General features: G+C 35.1%; 1 protein-coding gene across 8 annotated transcripts; it reads right to left on the bottom strand.

Annotated features, from left to right (window-relative positions):
• Positions 1-88: 88 nt before the first annotated feature.
• Positions 89-20,284, bottom strand: LOC105840095 (microtubule-associated protein futsch). Of its 8 annotated transcripts, none has more exons than XM_012686854.3 (20): positions 19,906-20,284; positions 16,368-16,469; positions 16,089-16,158; positions 15,636-15,910; positions 13,182-15,034; positions 10,600-11,686; positions 9,524-9,544; positions 8,637-8,861; positions 8,082-8,253; positions 6,537-6,800; positions 5,823-6,181; positions 4,787-5,036; positions 4,354-4,407; positions 2,946-3,251; positions 2,481-2,867; positions 2,052-2,313; positions 1,714-1,920; positions 1,468-1,611; positions 926-1,032; positions 89-654 (listed from the first exon to the last, which is right to left on the bottom strand). In XM_012686854.3, the coding sequence occupies exons 3-20, from the start codon at positions 16,107-16,109 to the stop codon at positions 403-405; spliced, it is 6,246 nt and encodes a 2,081-aa protein (XP_012542308.1). In that variant the 5' UTR covers positions 16,110-16,158; positions 16,368-16,469; positions 19,906-20,284; the 3' UTR covers positions 89-402. The 8 variants fall into 8 exon arrangements, with proteins under 8 accessions (XP_012542308.1, XP_012542310.1, XP_012542307.1 ...); XM_012686856.3 differs by having other exon boundaries at positions 926-984; positions 8,082-8,265; XM_012686853.3 differs by having other exon boundaries at positions 8,082-8,265.
• Between the last annotated feature and the right edge of the window lie 959 nt (positions 20,285-21,243).

Consider the following 21,243-nt stretch of genomic DNA (forward strand, 5'->3'; position numbering starts at 1 on the left):
AGAAAAAAACCCTTAAAAAAAAACAATTGTGTTTAAAAAAGCACAAAAATATGATCATATCAAATTCTTAATGTGACATTTTATTTTATTTTATAAGGAATTTAGTTTTCTAGGTGACACCCTGTACGAAATGGACGGCGTCATTTCCTGTTCCACAATTTATTTCTTTGGCAAACCTTTTTCTAATCTTCCACAGAAAATTTTCTTTCCAATTTCCTCTCGAATAACTAATATTTATGACAAATATTCCCGACGACTTCCCAATAAAATCCGATAAATTCCCATCGTTAATTCTTCCCTTACCTCTTTCGAGATACCCTAATACACACTTCACGCTCAAAAAATCTATATTAACCTACCGGGTGTTTAAATGATATTGAACTCATCTAATTTGCCCGCGAGCTATTTTTTCCGCGCGGCCTTTTCTGCTTTCCGTCGCATTCGCTCGAGTTCCTTGCGCTCCTTGCGCTCACGATCAGCCTGTGCCCGTAACTCTTTCAATTTGCGCTTGAGATGAGCCTTAGCCTCGCCGTAAACTCCCAAGGCCTTCAGCTCTCTCGATTCCAAGCGTAATAGATTATTTCCATTAATACCATTGTCCAAAAATTGGGGAGAATAATGTTCTAAACCGATTCCCGTTAGCCATTGGCACACCTAAAAAAAGACATCTTTGCTTAAAAAAAAATGAAAGAAACTATTAAAAAGTTATTAGAAACCGTTGAAAACAAAAACCTCTATTTGTTTTTAAAGTAAAAAATGAATATTAAATAAAAGCAACATAATATTAAATTATTAAAATCAAAAAGCTTCTAATATTTTTTGTGATCATTTTTTAAAGATATTCAGTTAGAAAGATTTGTGGAGAAATATAATTTCCCTATAATTACAAATTAAAGTTTTTCAGTTTAATCAGTTGAATACCCACTTGTTCCTTGGACCAATCTGCAACTGGTGCATTCTGCCAGAAGTGAGATTTCTTGTCACCTAAACCAAAGTCGCTTAGGTGAGCGGGCAACCAAACTGTACTCGAATCTATATTGATAATGCATGCAGGATGGAAAGTAAGTATAAGGTGTGAAGATATTATCACGCTATTAATAATCACTCTATCAGCAATTAAGTTATTTATACTCTATACAAAAGCATATTTTATATTTTATTTAAAAAAATGTTTCAATATTTTCATTAAAAAAAGATACCAAAGAAAATCATGCAGTTAAAGCAAAATTAAGAAAATAAGACACAACATTGTCCTTATAAAATAAAATGTTATTATCTGCGCGGAGGTTAACTGAAAAAAGAAATCGACAGAAATTCGTTCTAAAAATTTTTTATCTTAAATTTAAAAAATTTTAATTTTAATTCCTGACCGAGTGATCGAAGCGTTAGTGCTGACACATAAATAACATTGATACTTTAAGACATATAATAATTAAAACATTATTAATAGTAAAATTTCTCAGATACCTGTGGCTTTTAAAGGACTAGGATCAATGCCGGGAGGACTCACAGAACCGCCGGAGGATAAACTTGAAGGAGAACTTCCCGGATGATGCCACGGAGCGCTTCCACTGCCGATTAAATTCGACGGAGGAATCGACACCTTTTTCACTGGAAATACGAATTTAAATTTGCAACGAGATCACATTGTTATCATTAGCGATTTAAATTGTTTAGTTTTAAATTTATTACATCTAAAAAATTTTTATCTACCTCTTTGATTAGCCTCGTTAACCGCCTGTCGTATTTCCTCCACGAGATGATGCGTAACCATTGTCGGATCGTTATTGTGAGGATTGTTGAGATCACTAAAATCCCCGGAGCTCTCCCTTGAGGAATCGTTTCCGCCGAGTCGCTTTTCTCGCTCAGCCAGAACTTGCTTCAGCTGTTCCGCCAATGATGCAGGAGGTCCAGTCAAAGCTATTAAAAGAAATTTTTTTTAATTAAATCAAAACTAAAAAAAAAGATTAGAATTATAATATATCGCATGTACAATAAAATTCTGATATAATAATAATAGTTAATCAACATCAAAGAGAATGTTGACGTACTTTTCTGCGATTGGGGCCAACTTTGCTCGGTCATTGCCCTAACTTGCGAGCTAATGGTACTGTGCTGCCGGATCGCTGTGGGATGTATAGGATCCATATGCGATTTTCCTTTAAGCGAACTGATAGACGAAGTGCTGGAATAGGAACTCAGGTTGGACTGTTTGGATATTAGATCATTGGGTGACCTGCTGCTATCTTGTGAAGTCAATTTTGAAGAAGAATCGTCATCCGTATTGTCGCCCGACTCGTCCAATCCGTAATCCTAAAATACAAATGTATTTTCATGTAGTTCTATAATTAAAAAAAAGTCTTAAAACATATACACTAATTTTTATATCTAAAGTTTATATTTCTTTTTTTTACTCTTAAACCAACGTTGTACACTACAATTACAAATTCTAATGAATCAATGCGAGACCAATGACGTACAGAACTACTGTTGCTGAGGCCCCCAGATCGCCTAGGTAGTTGACGATTGGCTAAGCCGCCTCTGCTGGCTAACTCTGCTTTGCTCTTGCCAGCAGAATTGTCCAGCAGACGATGAGCCGGTACGGCACGATCCAATTCCTCTTTCACCGGTAGTGGCAGAGGCAGCTTTCTCTCCACAGTCGCAGTTTTATCGCCGTCATCTGGACTACTAAGATCGGAAGTCTCCGTGTCGGAGAGCTGGCAGCTGGTCGATGAAGGCGGCGGTGGCAGTTGCCTGCGGAAGAGCTGCGGTGTCACTATCCTAGTAGTGGTGTTATCGTACGGTAACCGTACTGGTTGACCGAATCGCCTTTGGGTTTCCGTCAGTTCCACCTCCAACGTAATCACCTAAAACGAATCTTTTAAAAATACTTGTTTCTTTCCACAGAATTCAACTATCGTCGATCGAATCTTTTGTACACGTACTCTGTCTTTGAGACTTTTCACCAATGCGTTATATTCTGTGTCCTTTTCCTGTAGCAATTGCTGATAAAATTCGTCCCTGGCGGCAATATCTGCGCGCAGCTCTTTGGCAGCTCTCCTAGCTCTGGCGTACTTCTGCTGCAGAGCCGCGTTCTGTGCCGTCGCTTGTGATAGCATTTCCCTGGCGGTCGACAAATCCTGGCGAGCGGCGCCCAGCGCTCTCTCCGACTCGTGAAGGCGTAATCCTGATTCCCGCAGTTTAGCAGCATACTCCTCGCTACCCGCTCCACTGTTCTCCAACTCTACTAACTGTCCAAAACGTAAAATAGAGATTATAATATGACTAATTGTAAGATTACAAAATACATGATTAGCATTACAGACAAAGTATTCTCAGACGAAAGTACAGTAACTTTGAATACGAGAGAAAATACTTGTTTAAATAAAAAAAAATAAAAAATTCAGTAACTATACTTGTAAATGGTTCCTTTTGAGAGAGAAGCTATCGTTTAAAAAACTTTTGTACACACACGTAATGTAATTTCTTCAATTCAACTATGCTATTTATTGTAATCAAATATTTATGTTTGTTAAAAGTTGAAAGATTAAGTTTATTCAATAATAATTGGCACAAAAAAAGAATCATTTATAAAGATAATAAAAGTATGCAAGAGTATAAAAGAAATAGCTTCAATGGATTTAGTAAAATATAACAAAGTAATAATATAATACAACAAATGTCTGTAAGCTGTAAAGACTGTTTAAAAGTGTTTTAAATACTTTAATAATAAATTATAATCATCATTATAATAAATAAAAAATGTTCACGATTTTTACTTACAATTTCTTTTAATAAAATTTCAAGCTAATATTTTTATTTAAGAAAATCTTTTGTAAGAAGAATAAAAAATAAGATATATTAAATATTTAATTATTTTTGCATAAAAGATAATAATAAAATTAGAAAAAAATTGATTACTACAATTCATTATAATAATATAAAACAAAAAATTTTTAATATTTATTTTTGTTTAATTTTATGTCAAATATAATTAATTCAAAATTATTAGCACAAATACCATGGCTCATAGCCCCTTAATTATATTATTTGAATTTGATTATGTACATATATCAATATACACATAAGCTGTAAGCTGTAAATATACATTGAATACATGCATTTTGAAACATTGCAGGTATAGAGAGAAAAGCATAAAAGTGAAAATTAAAAGTAGCATGCTAAAGTATAAATGTGGTTAAGTAAAATACGTATTTTGTTCCTAAAAGAAGTGTTTTGCATAGCACATTAATATTAATAAATTTCATATTAATTTAAACAATTATAATTATATAAATACATCTGATTCGATTAATTAGTATTATTTAAGTGACTATTATAACGTTACATTACCTTCGCCTTGAGCTTTTCCACTTCCTCGTCCGCTAATGAGAGTTTATACTGACTCTGCAAGCAACCAACGGCACGCATAGCGCATAAGCAAAACAAAAACAAAGAAAATCAATAAATACACACTGTGTGCGAGGTGATTGCAGTGAACTTACATATGTGACACCCGCACTTCTCTTAATTTACACACATACACAGGAAAGTATGTACAAATATATACGCTATGTATCATGGAAATATCATTGTTGAACAATGCATTATTAACCTGATGACTATTTACAAAAAAAAAAACTAACACCACACATATAAATAAACTAAAAGTGCGTAAACATCTTGCTGAATAAACGAAATTCTCAAGGTTGTATCAACTACACAATCTCAGCAAAGAGTGACTTACTGTATTATTGATACAACAAAATGTAAATGCGCAAAATACCTCCTGCAAGAGCAATCTTAAACTGTCCACGTCGCTCTGCGTGGTGTTGTGTTGCGACGAGCCGAGTATCGGAGATCGGCTGCGACTAGAGGGTGACAGGTAGTTTTCGATAGGACTGTGAGTCGGTTCTCCCTCCGAGCAGGAAGACATCGCTGGTGATCCAGGGATTCCGCCGCTTATCCCGCTACCAATGGAGATATCCTCGCTTCCTCGTTGGCCATCGGGAGAAGCATCGGAGAAGTTGAGCTTCCTGCTCATGAAAATGAATTTCTTTTTTTCAATGTTGTCTAACAATTTGCTTATTGTAAGTTAAACGCTTATTTAAAAAAAAACGTAGTTCCCTCAGAACTCCAAGATGCCTCAGGCTCTCATTGGAGTGGCCATAAAAGTATCGTCACGGAATATTTGCGAGCAAGGATTAATCATCATTGGGAACATAGATATACTTATATTATAGAAGACTTATATTTTAACAAACAATTTAATTAGAGGCAAAGTAGTTTGCCATTGCCTTTCGAGAGGTAGCAATCGAATAAAATTCAAATCGATTTTTGATCGATTGGGATTTGAACCCGGATCTCTGGCACAGAAAACAGACGCATGACTCATTGCGCCACAGTTGCCGAGGTGATTCTTAATAATAACATGTCTATTATATATTATCGAATCAGTAAATAATTAAGTCAAGCAATTATTATCAACAATTTAAATATAAATAAATTAAAAATAATTGATAAATATTAAAGAATACCTGACTTTTAAAAAATAGATTTCACAATTCATTAAACTTACTTCATATTGTACTATATATTGTAATAAAATTTATCAATATCAAAACAACTAATAATTATTAAAAATTAACAAAATTCAGAAATGTAAAAATTAATTTTTGCATTTCAAGTAAAAGCTAAATCCTCTACAATTCATGAATATTTATATAGTCGACACGTAAAACAATAGTTTATATAATTTACATTGTATACGCGTAATGAATTTATTTATTTATATTTTACGGATAAATATTCAATCGTTTTACCTATTTGCAGCGTTTGCCATTTCTCTCTCTTTATCCGCCAGGAGACTCTGCCTGATAAGCATCGCCACTTCCGAGTTCTTGGGATCCCTCTCTCTACCAATGACAAATCGCACAAGTCCAGAGGTGTTCCTTAGCACGCTGGCAGCGTAAGCCTGCGTCACGCCGACCAGACTCTTGCCGTCAACCTCGACGATTTGGTCGTTCACCTGGATCCGACCTTCACGCGCGGCCGCACCCTTCTCTGTGATGGTTTTCACGAAGATTCCCAACTTCTCTAAACCCGCGTCCGCGCCCACGCCCATCCCAATTATGCTCAGGCCCAAACCTTCTGGGCCCTTCATTAGCTCGACAGGAAATACCTAAAAAGTTTTTTTTTAAGTTAGTAATGAAAAACTTTGTTCTAGAAAAAGTGCATATAAAATATAAAAAATTAAACTTGTTAAAGAAATGCTCAGCATCTCAAGATGCTCCAGGCTCTTCTTGAAGCGAAGTACACAATATCATTACGGAACATTTGTAAGCAAGGGTAAATTAGAAACAATAATGGAAACAAAGTGTTCAAAGATATTAAATTCAAAAATTGAGAAAATGTTTACTAACAATTCAGCAATATTACTTCTCAATATTTCCAATAAATCTATTAGTTTTGCTTTAAACATACACACATATATATATATATATATATATATATAAAGAAATGTTGTTCAGGATTACCTCCATTTTTTCAACGCGTTTTTCTAGCTCGTACTCTGCACTAGCTGCCACAGGGTCGACGTCTTCGTTGCGTCGGTCGTACTCATTGACAGAATGCGTGGAGTAAACACGCATGGGACCAGTATCGAAAGACACTTTAGAGGTCTTCTTGACGGGCACAGTGGACGGATAGTCTTCATCATCTTCATCGGATTCCGGAAGCCCCGCCACTTCCATCCAAAAATGACCGTCCTCGAAATAATGCACGCCATTCTCCACAAGTACCTGAGATTCATCAGATATCCAAGTTAAAGGAATATTTTCGTTTTCAATACCATATTTTTGTACCCACTTTTAAAACTTTTTAAATATAAAAATTATAAATTTCAAACTTGACACAATTATTCTTTGATATTTAGATGACCCTTATGAATTGTTTTAAATAAGATATTTTAGATAATAATTTGCAAATCTATATGGGCGTAAATAGGAAAGGAATCACATACAAAAATTCATCAAAAACAAAAAATAAAAAACATTTTCGTATAAATAATTCTTAGGCCCTATATAAATTGTAGTTTTGAAGATACATTTACAACATTTTCCTCTTTCGTCCAAATTAAAAAATTCATTTTTTTTTTGCTTGAAACTTTATTATTGGACAATTTAAAATTGAAACGTCGAAATTTGTACTTGAAATAATTCAGACGAAAGAAGAAAATGTTGAAAATATTTCTTACTTTTGAGTCCAAATTAAAACTAGATGAGTTTTCGTAGAACAATTTTAAAAATGTTTCGAAAAAACACGTTTAAAACTTTGTAAACAATTTATATGTTAATAAAAATTGTTATAAGTCCCTTACCTTATATCTGCTACTTTTCTCAAGCTTCAAAATATCAAAATATCTATAAAAAAACTAAAAAAAAAAAGATTTTTAAAACACAAGAGTGAAAATACTTCGTCACAAAAGAGAGAGAGAGAGAGAGAGAGAGAGAGAGAGAGAGAGAGAGAGAGAGAGAGAGAGAGAAAACGCGCAAAAAAATATAAAGAATAAAAAATTAAAAAAATAAAAATAAAAATTTATATTAAAAAGCTATTTTTATATTATATTAAATATTTTAAATTTTATTACATTAAAAATTTCGTTTTTGTTTAGACCGCTCACTAATAATGACATCTTTTAATTTTTCTAATTGCGAAAATTTTGTCAAGTAAAATTTTATTCTACTTGACATAAATTCTTGTACTCTGGACACGGGTAACGTTGTAATTACGAGCTTAACTCAACTTGTATCACATTTAGTCAATTTTACTTGAAAAGGGCCAAAGTGAAAGTCGAAACGTTGTAATCGTTCAATAAATTTTATCAGTTTAGTCGACTATAAGCTAATTATGTTATTATTTTTAAAAAATTATATTAAAAAGTTTTAAAAGTTGTGAAAAATCATGCATTGTTTTCTAATAAATTTGTACTTTTTCTTTTCTTTTATCATGAATATTTACTTTCTGATTTCAATTCATTTGAGGAAAATGTGATAGTACTAATAATTATATGTATATATTACAATTTTTCCTGGAGTTGGAATATAGTCATCCTGTTGCTCGGTTTCGGTGTCATCGTTAGCTTCGTGAGTGTCGTTCAAGCTGCTGACGGATCCCAGCAGGCCGCTCTCACTTCCCGTGACCGATCCTATTTGGCTTTCCGTCAACGAGTCTATCGTCAGGTCACTGCGAGATCTATGAGACAAACTGAAATAAATATAAAAAATTACAGAGGATTCGACGGAGAAGCTAAGAATGTGTGCGAAACCTAAAGATTTTAGCATAATGCCAAAGACCTTTGATCCTCCAGTTTTTTGACAAGAATTCAAACATTTATTATATCGCAGATTATAAAATTTCAAGGAATGCAGTACTTTTTAAATATTACAGTTCAAAAATGCTTAATCCTCCAGAAAAAAAATTTGAAACACTACAATCTAAAAATTCAACAATCCACCAAACAATTGGTATTAAAATTGAAAATTCGCTTGAAAATTTGCTTAAAGAAAATAGAGAGGATAGAAATCAAAATGCAAAAAGACGCAACCGAAAAGACATAAAAAAATAAGCTCGTTCACCTATAATCATGAGTGGCACTATTGATAAGACTGGAATCAGGAGCAGACAGGACATCGGACAGCCAGTCGGGCGTGTTGTCCTGGTCGTCTCTATCCCTGTCCTGTCCTTCCTTATCCTTGTCATTAGAAATCCCATCACCTATTATTGCGTCATTGGCACCGGTGGGAGACAGCAGCCTCGCTATCTCCTGCGCTTCCTCGTCCGATAATAACGCTGAGCCTTGTCTAATTTGTACGTTCACGAATCATTCACTTTGCCTTACGCACAAAAATTACGTGATCGCTGATAGCGACTCAATTCTGCAGTTGATTGATAAAAGCAGTTATGTCCATTAAATTTTCAAAACATTTCCGTATTAGACATGACTTGTAATAATTCAACAAAGCTTTTGTTTGGAAAAAAATAATTCCTGTTATCTTAAGTAATTAAAAATATATATAGATTTTATACAATACTTTTACAAAGGAATATTCGCCTTATTTTCTTTTATATCTTAATTTCTTTTACAAAAAATAAAATAGGTTTTATTCTCTTTCATAAAATAACGAAATAATTAAATAATGTTTCATTAAATAATAAAATAATTAAGGTATATTTTTCCAGTCTTTTAAATATTCATTACAAACACGAAAAAATGATATTTTTATAATAAAGATGTTTTGATATAATTTTCTAATAAGACTCTCTTTTTAAAACTGGTTTTTATAAGGTAAGTGGTTTTTATAAAGTAAACTGGTTTTTATAAGATTTTTATAAGTGTCTCTTGTCGGGTCACTTGAGCAAATAATAAAATCTATTAAAATGTCAACATTAATATTTTGCAATCATTTTAAAAGACAACATATCTGCTTTCGTTATCAAGCTACAGAATTGCCAATGTACTCACCTAATCTTCTTTTCTAGAATGCTGGATGGACCATGGCAATCAGCAGATTTGCATTTTCAAATAAACACGAACATATTAGAATAAAAATTAAAAAAAAAAAAAAAACAGAGTTATTAATACTAAGCTTCAAATTAAGGTTCACTAAAGTACAAGAACTGCAGCAAAAGAAATTTATTATGCTATTAAATATAGATATGCTATAAAAAATACAATTGCTGTATAAAAATGCGAAAATTATACGCTAAAAAAGCAGCGCCCCCAGAAACAGCATCATTCCAAAAATATCGTTAAAAATTGTTATTAAATCAATCAATTGTCAAAATAAATAAAATTAAATATTTAAAAAATTTCTTTCTCTTCAAGGTGTTTACTTAAATTTAATAAAAGAATCCCCTGAGAATTTCGAGATACTCCAGGAATATTATTTACGATTTCAGATAAAATTACAAAATTTTTAATGTAACTCTGAAATTTATTTTATTAAATGCTTTTTTGAAAGTTTTCCTTAATACAATTACAAAGAAAAGTCATTTAAGTTTTAAATATTAAATTTGACAAAGTACTGAAAAGAAATAAAATAAAGTGGCATATAATTATCTGTCTGCAATACATGGATCTAACTTATTAGCCAGAGCTACAGAATTTGATAAGTAATTGAACACGTGTTAATTTAGTAGTATTATCTTCTATTATCATAAATTTAAAAAAAAATAAAAACTCACGTGTCACACGAGAATATAAATATACATGACTGGGTAAAACATTTATCGTTAAACAATCACCCGAACTTTTTCATAGAAAAAAAGATTAAAGAAAATTTTATGAAAAAAAAGACAAAACAAAATTTTTAAAGTAAAATTTAAAAAATTATCCGAGTATCAATAAAGCCCTATAAAGATGTGATTTTCAGAGATAAAAAACTTGCCTGAAAAATTCCAGGTTTTCTCAATTTTTTCTCAATAGTAAACACCTTATATCTTGTTCTAAAATTCTTTTGTGTTGTTTTTATGTATTATTTCAAATGCATAACACCGACTCCAAAAATTCCTCTTCTTTCTTACTCGCTATATATTTACCGAGAGCTCAACAAGTTTTCAGCCTCGTCCGGAGTCATGGTATCCGGCGTTACCGGAGTGATGTGATTGACACTGCTCTTCGTGGCCGCCTCCGCGGTTCCAGCGGAATTGTTGTTCTGCATCTCCCGCGCCACGCATTCCGCCACATTCGTGACGGTCTTTGTATCACTGGAGTCACTATCCTCGTATTGGCTACTCTCGGATTGCTCGTTGGATCTCTTGCCGGAGTGCCTCTGCGAGGGCGTGCTGGGCGCACTCTGCTGATTGTTTTCCGATAGCCGGAGCTTCGCCAGCTCGGCCTTCTGCTTCTCCTGTTCCCATGTCGTCTGCGGCGTCTGCTCCGCCTCCTTCTCAAACTTCTTGCTTAGAACGCTGTTTACTGCCGCGATGCACTCCTTCCTGCTGCTGACCTCAGACTTCGCCACTTCCGTCACGTACTTCTCCTCGTCCTTGCTCTCCTTGGTAATCAACCCGTAGCTGTTCATCTCCTGATTGCGAAGACTTGCCTTATCGACGCTGTCCTTGCTGTCCGCCTCGGCGAAGCTGGATCGCTTGCCTGAGACTTCTTCCCGGTTCTTTGCGATCTTCTCCTTCACGCTGATTTTGATTTGATCGTTTCTCGCGTTCGAGACCGTCTTCTGACACACTCCATCACTGGGCTTCACTTTCGCTTCCAACATATCCTCCGCGGATGTGGTATTAATTTTCATAGTTGGTTCTGTTGTAGCCCCACCGAGATTCTTTGCCTCCACGTTCGATTTCGCTTGGGTTTTGCACTCAGTATTATTCTGTGAGACGATCTCCTCGCTCTGCTGTATTTTCTTGGCGTACGGAGAGGGTACGGGGATATCCTTGTGCTCTAGCGGCGGATACTCCTGGTCGGAGCTGATAACGGAGGGTGGCCGTTGACCCAGACCCGCCGCCTGAAGATCGAGGCGCACGTGGGAACGTCGAATGACCGTGGTGGTGTCCGTCTCGCCGAACTTGAACTGATCCTTCTCGGTGGGGCTCTCCGTACCCGAGACGCAGCTCTGATACGTAGCCGGTTTCTCTTGGTCCTCTGCCTCCAAGTCATAACTGTTGCGACCTGAAAAATAAATAAAATTACGACTGCATTAAAAATACCAAAGAGTTGACGTGTATACGTTAAAGCGCTGAAAGCGTAGCTTATCGGAGCTAATACAGACGCCGAGAGTAATACCTCCACAATCGATGCAAAGTAATCGCAGGCACATAATTTTACGTATTTCTGGAGTACGTCGCGCTCCAATAAGTATAAAAATATTGATACAAAATATAGCGCAGCGTTTCATATATAAACGCCGGTCTTGTGCATACTGTTACGAGATCACGCACTCGCGTAGAACATAGTTTTTAATCAACTTAATTAATCTAAACTATAACACTCAGGGAATTTCACATTAAGCCGTTGTTTATTTAATGCTCTTTAGCATTTTATTTCAAAGTAGTTCATTATCTCATTTGTTAATTAATCGTGTAATAATCAATATTTATTTTATTTGTATAAATCTTTACTGCGTGTTTATATAGTTTTTAAATTTTCTTTTATTTAATTTTTTAATTTAACTTAATTTATGTGTTATCAAAAGGCATCCAAGCCAGAAAAGACTCATATTTATTTTATCAAAACATTCTTTTTTTCCATAATAAATTATTTATTCTCGTTTTAATTCTCCAATATTTAATTTTAATTTTTTATTAATTTACTCATTTATAATGTAAAAAATGCTTAGATGTAAAAAACTTTACTTACAAATTTATACTTTTTTTTTCATCAAATTATTAACATCTTTAAAGATTTCTTTGTGCATATTTATTAACAAATTAACATTGATATATTTTCCATTTTCCGAGATTTATTATTATTATTGTTATTATTAAATTTATTATATTTATATAGCAAAAGTATATTACACAAACTTGCTCTTTTGACATTTATAAAACGCATTACAATTCATTCTGTATTTAAAGTAGTCACTGTATTGGTTAGAAACTGTTTGGAGCACAACATTCACGATTTTCAAATCCCCAAAATTCTGTAAAGAGCCCGAGAGAGACACTTTTGCAAAGTAAACGCGACGAGACACGAACGTTTGGCCGCTGGACAAGCCGTACGGTGATTTCTATAAATAATATCGTGGCACACTAGTGAAAAGAGGGGGTGGCAGAGCAAAGGGAAGGAGAAAAGAGAAAAGAAGAGGGGAACTGCGTCTGGTACTTTTACTTTTTGGCATTTTGGCACAGTGCCATCCCAGCCCACGACAGCGAAAGTCACCTGGCTTCATCACCCATGTTTCTCAAAATTGTAAGGATTTATTTTTGAAGCAAACTGTGTGCATCATAAAATGGTTTAATACATTTAAATATATATTGAAATCTCAATATATACAATTAATAATTGAAATCATTATATTCTTTACATAAAAATTATTTTTTTAATATTTCTTTGCAAAACTCATTTTAATCATTCTTTAATAATTACTTTATCATTCTTTTTGATAGTTATCAGTTTGCTTCGATCCAATTTCCCGATCTATAATAAAGTTGTTCTAACAGCTCACCCGTCTGATGTTTCTCCGACATTTCCTTTTCCGCTTTTTCCTCCTTACTATCCTTGGACGGTGAACTGGGTGAACTCATGCTAGACGAGGCACTGTCGGTGCCTGCGGAAGGCAGACCGAGTTCAGATTCCGGCGATCGTATCTGCTCGGTCTTTTTATCGTCCACAGTCTCTTTTCTCTTTGTGCTCGGTCTCGCCCAATCCGGCCTCGGATCTGGCCTGTTCGCGGTTTCCGTCTCCAGAGGCTCCTTCGACGAAGTCTTCAGATCCACGGTTCTCTTCAGAATCTCATCATTCTTCGCCAGCCACTCGTTCCTCCACTCGGAAGTCTTCGCCGGGGAGTGAATCGGGCTCGGAGGGCAGTTGAAATATTCCGGTGCCTCCAACAGGTCGCTCTCCCTCCTCGTCAGGATGTTGTCCTTTGGGGCAGCACTTCGAGTTGGACTGGAATTCTCATAGTGCAGCAGTACAGGCGACGCTTTTTCGTTGCTGTACTCGTCATTTGCGACAACAGTTGCTTTGGATTCTGGAACCGTCGAGTTTTTCGTGACTTCTTTCGACCCTTCCGTAGCCTCCGTGGTCTCCTCCTTCGAAGACTCTACTAGTCTAGAGACTATAGCTTTAAACATTGGCGCTTCTTCCGTGGATGTAGAATTTTTCAAGTTCTCTTGCGAATTTTCCGTCGTTGGCCTCGAAACCGTATCCTTACGTACGGGAACCACCTCCACAACCGGTGAGCTTTTCACAATCTGCGTGGTAGGTTTAGAAGCCTCCTTGGCGTCCTCCACTAGTTTTGAAGGTACGATCTTGTTTCCTAAAGTTGGTTCCGGAATCGCAGAGCTCGTCAAATTCTGCACAGCAGATTTAGAAATGTCCTTGCCAGTTTCCGTCGATCTCACGATTTTGTTCGCCGTGACTACCTCCGTTACTGCGGACTTGAAATTTTGCGCTCTGGAAGTTTCCTTCGAATTTTCTGCCGATTTCAAAGCCGCCTTCGAATTACTCTTCTGCACGACGGCGTACTCCGGCATCGAAGAATCTTGAGTCTTGTCAACACCACCACTCTTGCCGCCTTCTTTCGGACTGCTCTGAGGTTTCTTCTTCTGCACAACAGCGTATTCGGGAATAGTCGGCGAGATTTCGTCGAATCTCTCCACCGTCGCGTACTCCGGGCTTTCCAGCAGCTCGGACGAGCTCACGGCGATACTCGCCGGTCGTTCTCTCCTATTGGCGGCTGCGGACGAGTTCCTGACAGGCGGAGGCGGTGGTGGGGGCGAGCGTGCCGAGCAGAAACTCGCCGATCTGGCGGCCGGGTTGGCAGCGGAATCGCCAGCCGCCGTGCTCACCGAGCCGCTTTGGCACGTATCGGCGAACGACGACGACTGCTGTTGCGTGACTGGTTGACCCTGAGAGGCATTCTGGGAGGAGTTCAGGGAGGTTTGGACTAACGAGCGATTCGGATCGGAATTGTAACGGTTCGGTCGAGCCTTGGAGAAATGACTGGTCCAATTCCGCTGCTTCTCAATGAGTTCCTTAGAGTTCGGCCGACGTTCCGGCTTCTCCGGACGCTCTGGACGATCGTTTTCCTTGCCCGTCCGTTCGACGACCTTACTCACGCCCACGCCGGGTCCACGTCGCTCCGGCGCGCAGTGACCGTTCTCGAAGTGCCGATCCGACGCGTTCAGGGCCGGTACACTCGCGCTCCATGTGCTTAGGTGTTCTCGGCTGCCTGGGGGAGAGGGTGAATGAGGACGGGGCGATCTCGCGGGCGAGGTGCATCCGGAACCTGAATTCGCGGAACTGGAGCGAGACCGGAGACCGTGCAGGTTATTTGGCTTTGTAACTCGCTCCACCCTATAGTTTAAACGAGCATATGAATTAAAGCAATTCTATAATTATTTACTATATTTTTGTACACACAAACTTCTTTCACATTTAACCGAACATTTTGTTTTTAATTCTGGTACAATTACGTATTTTTCGATTCGCAAATTTAATTTTTCAAAAGCCTGATGAGATCGTAAATTATTTAATACTAAAAATAAAAATTTAAGTCGCTCGCTAAATTACAATTAAAATATAAAAAAATAAAGGTAAATTTATACAAAAGTAATATTAAATGAAAATATTAGAAACGCTAAGACAATATTTTGGGGGACTAAGGACCGGTTGTTTCAACTTCTTGGTAAACTTACCTATCTATCAGGTAAGCATGTGTCTATCTTCATTTCTTTTCTTAAATAAATAAAGACAAACATATATTTACCTGATAGGTAAATTTACCAAGAAGTTGGAACAATCGACTCTAACTTTTTTTTTACAGAATTTCAAGTAAACATAAATTTATACAAAAAGTAATATAAGTAAAAAATTGAGAAATTTCTAATTAACAATAGTAATTAAAAATAATATTTTTAAAAATATAAATTTTATGTGATTCGAATTGCACGCTTACGGTCTGTTCGATCTGTTTTCCTCGCCAAGCTTCTCGAAGAGGGCTCGAGCATTGTTGAAACGTGCCACATGACTCTCAGTTCTGACCACTGTTACTTGCGTCGGCGATTCCTTCAATGGAACAGCTGGCTCTTTAAATCCATCCGAGAGAATATTGTTCGTTCTATGACTCAGATTGTCCAATTGCGGCTTGGACTGGAAGATGTTCGCGATGGCCGACACCTTGGAGCCACCTACTCGCTTTTTCTCTTCGATCGCTGCCATGTCTGGGTCAAGCTTGCAAAAGAAAATATACTTGGCGTATTTTGAATATCTTATTTAGATATATCACCTTTGCAATCCAAAATAACACAATTAAATGGAAGAGTGCCAGGGAACGATTACACAGCAGGAATTTTGTGCTTGATGATATTTCTTGTGCGAATTTATATACACTTTTTAGTTTTTCACTTACCATTTCTTGGCTCTCGTCCATTTTTAATTATGTTATTCACATCACGGTCCAATATTACTTACTTAATTATCTGAAATAATTTTGTTACAAAATATCTTTTTTGTGTATGCAACAAACCATTTACAAATTTTACACATATTTAGATTTAAAAAATTATATTTAGAAGCATCTTGAACTAAAAAATTATTAATTAAAAATATCTAAAATTTCTTTGAAAAATTTCACATTCAACAAATTATTTTTTAAAATATTTAATAAAATACTTGATTGATACTTTACCTATGGCTGACAAGAAGTAGTGATATTTATATATAAGTGCTAATCGTTTAAGTGTTTCAGCCCATTGTCATTCAAGCATTTGATATACTTCATTGCAGCAACCTGTAAAAAAATAAAATTATGTTAATCAAAAATTATTAAAGTTAAAATATTAAAATATCTAAATGTACATGTACACATGCACAGTAATTTCAAATTTTATGTGTATATGTACAAAACACACACATCAAATCTAATTCACTATACTGATTATCTTAAATGATTAATAAAATCTTTTTTTTGCCTTATTTATATCGATTTACCATTTATTTCCAAAAAACCTTAATTTACAGATTTAACAAATTTATAATAAAATAACAAATAAATTCTATTTAATTATCAAGTAAAGGAAAAAGAAATTATTTCAAAATAACTTTCAGATTAATACTGTGTAAATTAAATCTGTTTAGATTTCACGCTATCGTGCTATCAAAGAACATGCATTCTCTGCTGTTGTTCCCTATAGCTATCGCACATTAACACAGTCAATTGGATTTTCTGACCTTTACAGAATTTGAATATCTACCTTTCTTAAAGAATTAATACTGTAATACTGTATTCTTCCCCAATTTTACTATCTTTGTAATATTTATTTAAAAACATTCTAAAATAAAAAAGATTAAAAATATAAGATATATAAAATGCATAAAAATATATTACTCTCTTTCTTAAAAAATACCAAAATAAAAGTTCCAAAAATAGAAAAAGTAATATAAAATATCTTGCAGTAATATTAAAAATTGGTTTTACTTAACAAAATTGTGTATATTTATTATATAAAATTATAATTATTGAAAATAATTATAATAACAGTGAAAATAATAAAATAAATTTAAAAATCACTTTTATAATTATTATAAATATAATTAGAGCAAATAAAAATTATGCTATTATAATTTTTAAAAAATATTTATATTTTTTATATAAATCACATGATAATATTTTTATTTTATAATTACATTTTTTCTCTATAATTACAATTTATGTATTTAACTGTTACATATTTATATGAAATGTATTTGAAAAATGTTAAGGAAACAAAAGCTGAATGACAGGTGTAAGATATAATAGGTAGGTCTGCCATGCCTGGTCTCAACCCTCCTCCCATAACACACCATGTTACTGTAATCAATACTTGAATGCTGTCCCTATAGTAGATAGATGCAAAAGGAGCTGCAATTTTGCATGATCCTCATATGATCATATAATTGCTCGCATAATCATATATGTTTATATTATACTGAATGCTAAGAAGGTTCATTCACAAAATTTGCTAAGTGTAGATATTCTAGATATCTACAGACACATCTAACTGCTTGAGATATTTGTTAAAAATAAAATTATCTATTTTTGGATATAAAATTTTCTGCGTTGTCTATGAATTATTTAGTTTCAAAAATTGTTCTTTCTTGCTTATATTTCCACATAGGCAATGTTTATACTTGCTATGTTGCCTATATTTTCATACTTGCCTATATATATTGAAAGTAAAAGAAAAGTTGTGTTAAATATTAGTTTATAATGCGTGTGTAAAAAATTATGTTAAATATTACATGTGTGTGTCTAATTATATATACAATATTTTATAATAATCTTGGTCTATTAATCTTATCAAATCAGAGCAATTTAAGTAATTTTACTATACACAACTTGGTTCAACGTCAGATCAACATATTTCGATAATATTTATAAATTGATAAAATTAATAAAATTAATAAATGTAACATAATGAACTCTACATTACTATAAATAACTTTTTAAAAATTATCATATAACAGATCAATAAAAATAAAATTAATGAAATCAATTAAATATAATGTTCAATTTATAAACTTTATAACATTCTGCTGCAGTAACCATTAAACATTAATTACAAATTATTTTGTATGATTTTATCATTGATTTAAAATGTCAGTTATACTATAATAAAATGTACATTAACAAATTAGTGATTTGTAATCTCGAAATTATTATATAAAAGTCAAACATATCTCCATGTCTAAAATTTAACCTGACATCATTCTTCATATCAATTCATTATCAATCTAATTATCCAATAATCTTTATTAACTATTACTTAGTCATTCTTAATCTAATAATTTCAATAAATTATAATTTGATTTAATATTATTCATATAAAACTTTATTATATCTGAATATCAAATTTGACATTAAACCACGATGAACAGCTTTATACCTTTTAATGTCCATTGAATATTTCATTAAAAATGTAATAAAGTTATAAATTGTTAAAATTAATTAAACACAATCAAAAATCCCAGATATGAAGTGTGTGTAAGTTTATGAGATTTTTTGACAAATCAAAATTGTAAAAATAGATTGCAAAATAAGTTACAATCTTACATACTTGTGTACAAATCCTGTAAACTTGTTACAGATTCTTTTTCAAAACTGTCATAGAATTTTAAGTGTAATACTTTCATATATATATATATATATATATATATATATATATATATATATGTGTGTGTGTGTGTGTGTAAATATACATATATATATGTGTGTTAAAAAATACAAAGGATTACTAATTAATTTGTTAGTTTAAATAAATCACAAATTACAATTCATGATCAGTAAAATAAAAATAGAATAAGCGCTCACATTAATAAGTTATATCGATTGCAATCTTTAAATTCAAGATGAGTTCATAATATTTTTCCACAGTAACTGTTAAGTACTGTTAATCAGTTATATCGTAAATTTTATCATGGATTTAAAATGTCAAAACAAATACGTGAGATAAAAACTTCTAATTGATTCCAGCAGCCTTGTTAAACAATACAGCTTTTCTTAACAAGGCGTCAAACTACTTAGGCAAAGAATACATAAATTTTTATCATCAATTTCAATGCAATTTTAACTGGAATGTCAACAATGCCACCCGACACGATTAAATGCGAGTGGAACCACGGAATTCGCGAAAAAATAAATGAAAGATAACGTTTGAACAAGAGTCACAAATTTTCGCCATAAATCCCGTAAAAAGACAAAAAAAAAATAAAGAAAACGAAGCAAACTCCTAATCGTCGGCCGACATTACTACCTGCACACACAAATTGCCTGACTCAATTTTTTACGATAAGCGTCGAAAGACGTCAACATCGATAGCGGATAATTGCAATCGGCAGTTGATGCAGGTGACAACTGGCAAAGCTAACAACCGTTAACGCGCGACACTCCGGAATCCCGCGAGCGCAACAAAACATCCTCTCGAATCGCCATTATACACCCCATGACTTCCCCATGGAGGAGGCGCCGCAAGACACACACATACACATACACACATCATGCACGCACACATACACACATGCAGACACAGGCGCGCACATACACACACACACATACACACACAGGCCGAGTCGAGCTCGCGCCGGGGCCGGGCCCGGGGCCACCGATGGGCATGACGTGCCGATTACCCGGACGGAGCGCGAGTACTCCTCCGTATTACCGCGAGATTGAACTACTTTTCGAAACTAACCCGGAAGACGATGTCACCATGTGCGTACGAGCATCTCGGGCGCGGAGAGATCTCGGGGCGAGCCGCACTTGGACGACTTGGCCACGACTCCGCTCCGCGGCGCCCTCGGCGGTTTACGGTTTCTCTCGCGTCGCGTACTTTCTCGTGACGACACGGGACAACGGCGAGGATGATAATGATGGTGATAATAATGATGGATGATGATGATGATGAGGAAGGAGGCGCGACGGCGAGGTGTCTGGCGTGACACGTTAACGCGAGGCGGCCACGTCCGCCATATCCGTAGCGGCCGAGTGCTCACTGTCTCCACTCTCCGCGCGACGCGCCGTCGATCTACCCCCGATCTCCGCGACGTCTGAACTGCGTTCGGAAACTTCACCCGAGTGGGTTTACCCAGCAGGTGAAACTCACACCGGGAAATGTTCGAGAGGGGTTCGTGTCGTGTTTTTGGACTGGTTTGGACGACCATAATGCCCAGTCTACAATGAGTCGTTGGTCGTTGGTCGTAAGAAATTTAACCAATCACAGTTGATTTTAGAGAAGAATAACCGAACATAATTGGTTAAATTTCTTACGACCAATGACCAACGACTCATTGTAGACTGGGCATAAATTTTATATTTCCTGGATGCGCCTTTCTTCTTCTTCTTCTTAATTCCCCAGATGGATTTCCGACCCTTTAAATGCGCCTTTCTTATTAGTCCTGGGGCTCGATTCTTGAATTCATTCGCAAGAGAAACGTATACGCAAGTACTCGCTCTAACAGAAAAGTTGCAAGTTTATTGGTTAATAGTCATACGATAACCAATAAATTTCCAACTTTTCTGTAAGATCAGAATTTGCGAATACGTTTCTCTTGCGAATGAATTCAAGAATAGAGCCCCCGATCTAAAATGAAGATTTTAAGCTTGAAGCCATAAGAAATTGACCAATTATAGTCAGTTCTTGTAAGAATACTCAACTTTCATTGGTCAATTTCTTACGGCTTAAAAGCAATTCTACAATTGCGTAAGGCCGGATCTACAATAGGTGTAGTAAGCCTTATGCCATAAGAAACTGACCAATTATAATCGAATATGAGAAGACTAAACAAATATAATTGGTTAATTCCTTATGGCATAAGGCTTACTACACTATTGTAGATCCGGGCTAAAGAGCCATCTACAATGGAGAGTCGTAGGCCGTAGCAGTAGTTGTAGAAAATATTTTCATTTCGTATTGCCTTACTGCTTACGGCCTACAGCATTGCAGACATTGAACCAATTCGGTGCGTGTTTACGATGAGCGTTCGAACGTTCAGGGGCTCGATTCTTGAATTTATTTGCAAGAAAACGTATG

Source organism: Monomorium pharaonis, chromosome 5, assembly GCF_013373865.1.
Source record: "Monomorium pharaonis isolate MP-MQ-018 chromosome 5, ASM1337386v2, whole genome shotgun sequence".
In the NCBI taxonomy this organism is placed as follows: Eukaryota; Metazoa; Arthropoda; class Insecta; order Hymenoptera; family Formicidae; genus Monomorium; species Monomorium pharaonis.

What these genes read in the sequence shown, in the direction of transcription:
- LOC105840095 (XM_012686853.3), bottom strand. Translation starts at nt 16,109, where the DNA reads ATGGACGAGAGCCAAGAAATG. An exon ending in TTCCAACTCCAGGAAAAATT is followed by an intron (nt 6,801 to 8,081) that starts GTAATATATACA and finishes GATGAATCTCAG; the next exon opens with GTACTTGTGGAGAATGGCGT. An exon ending in AACGCGTTGAAAAAATGGAG is followed by an intron (nt 6,182 to 6,536) that starts GTAATCCTGAAC and finishes AAAACTTTTTAG; the next exon opens with GTATTTCCTGTCGAGCTAAT.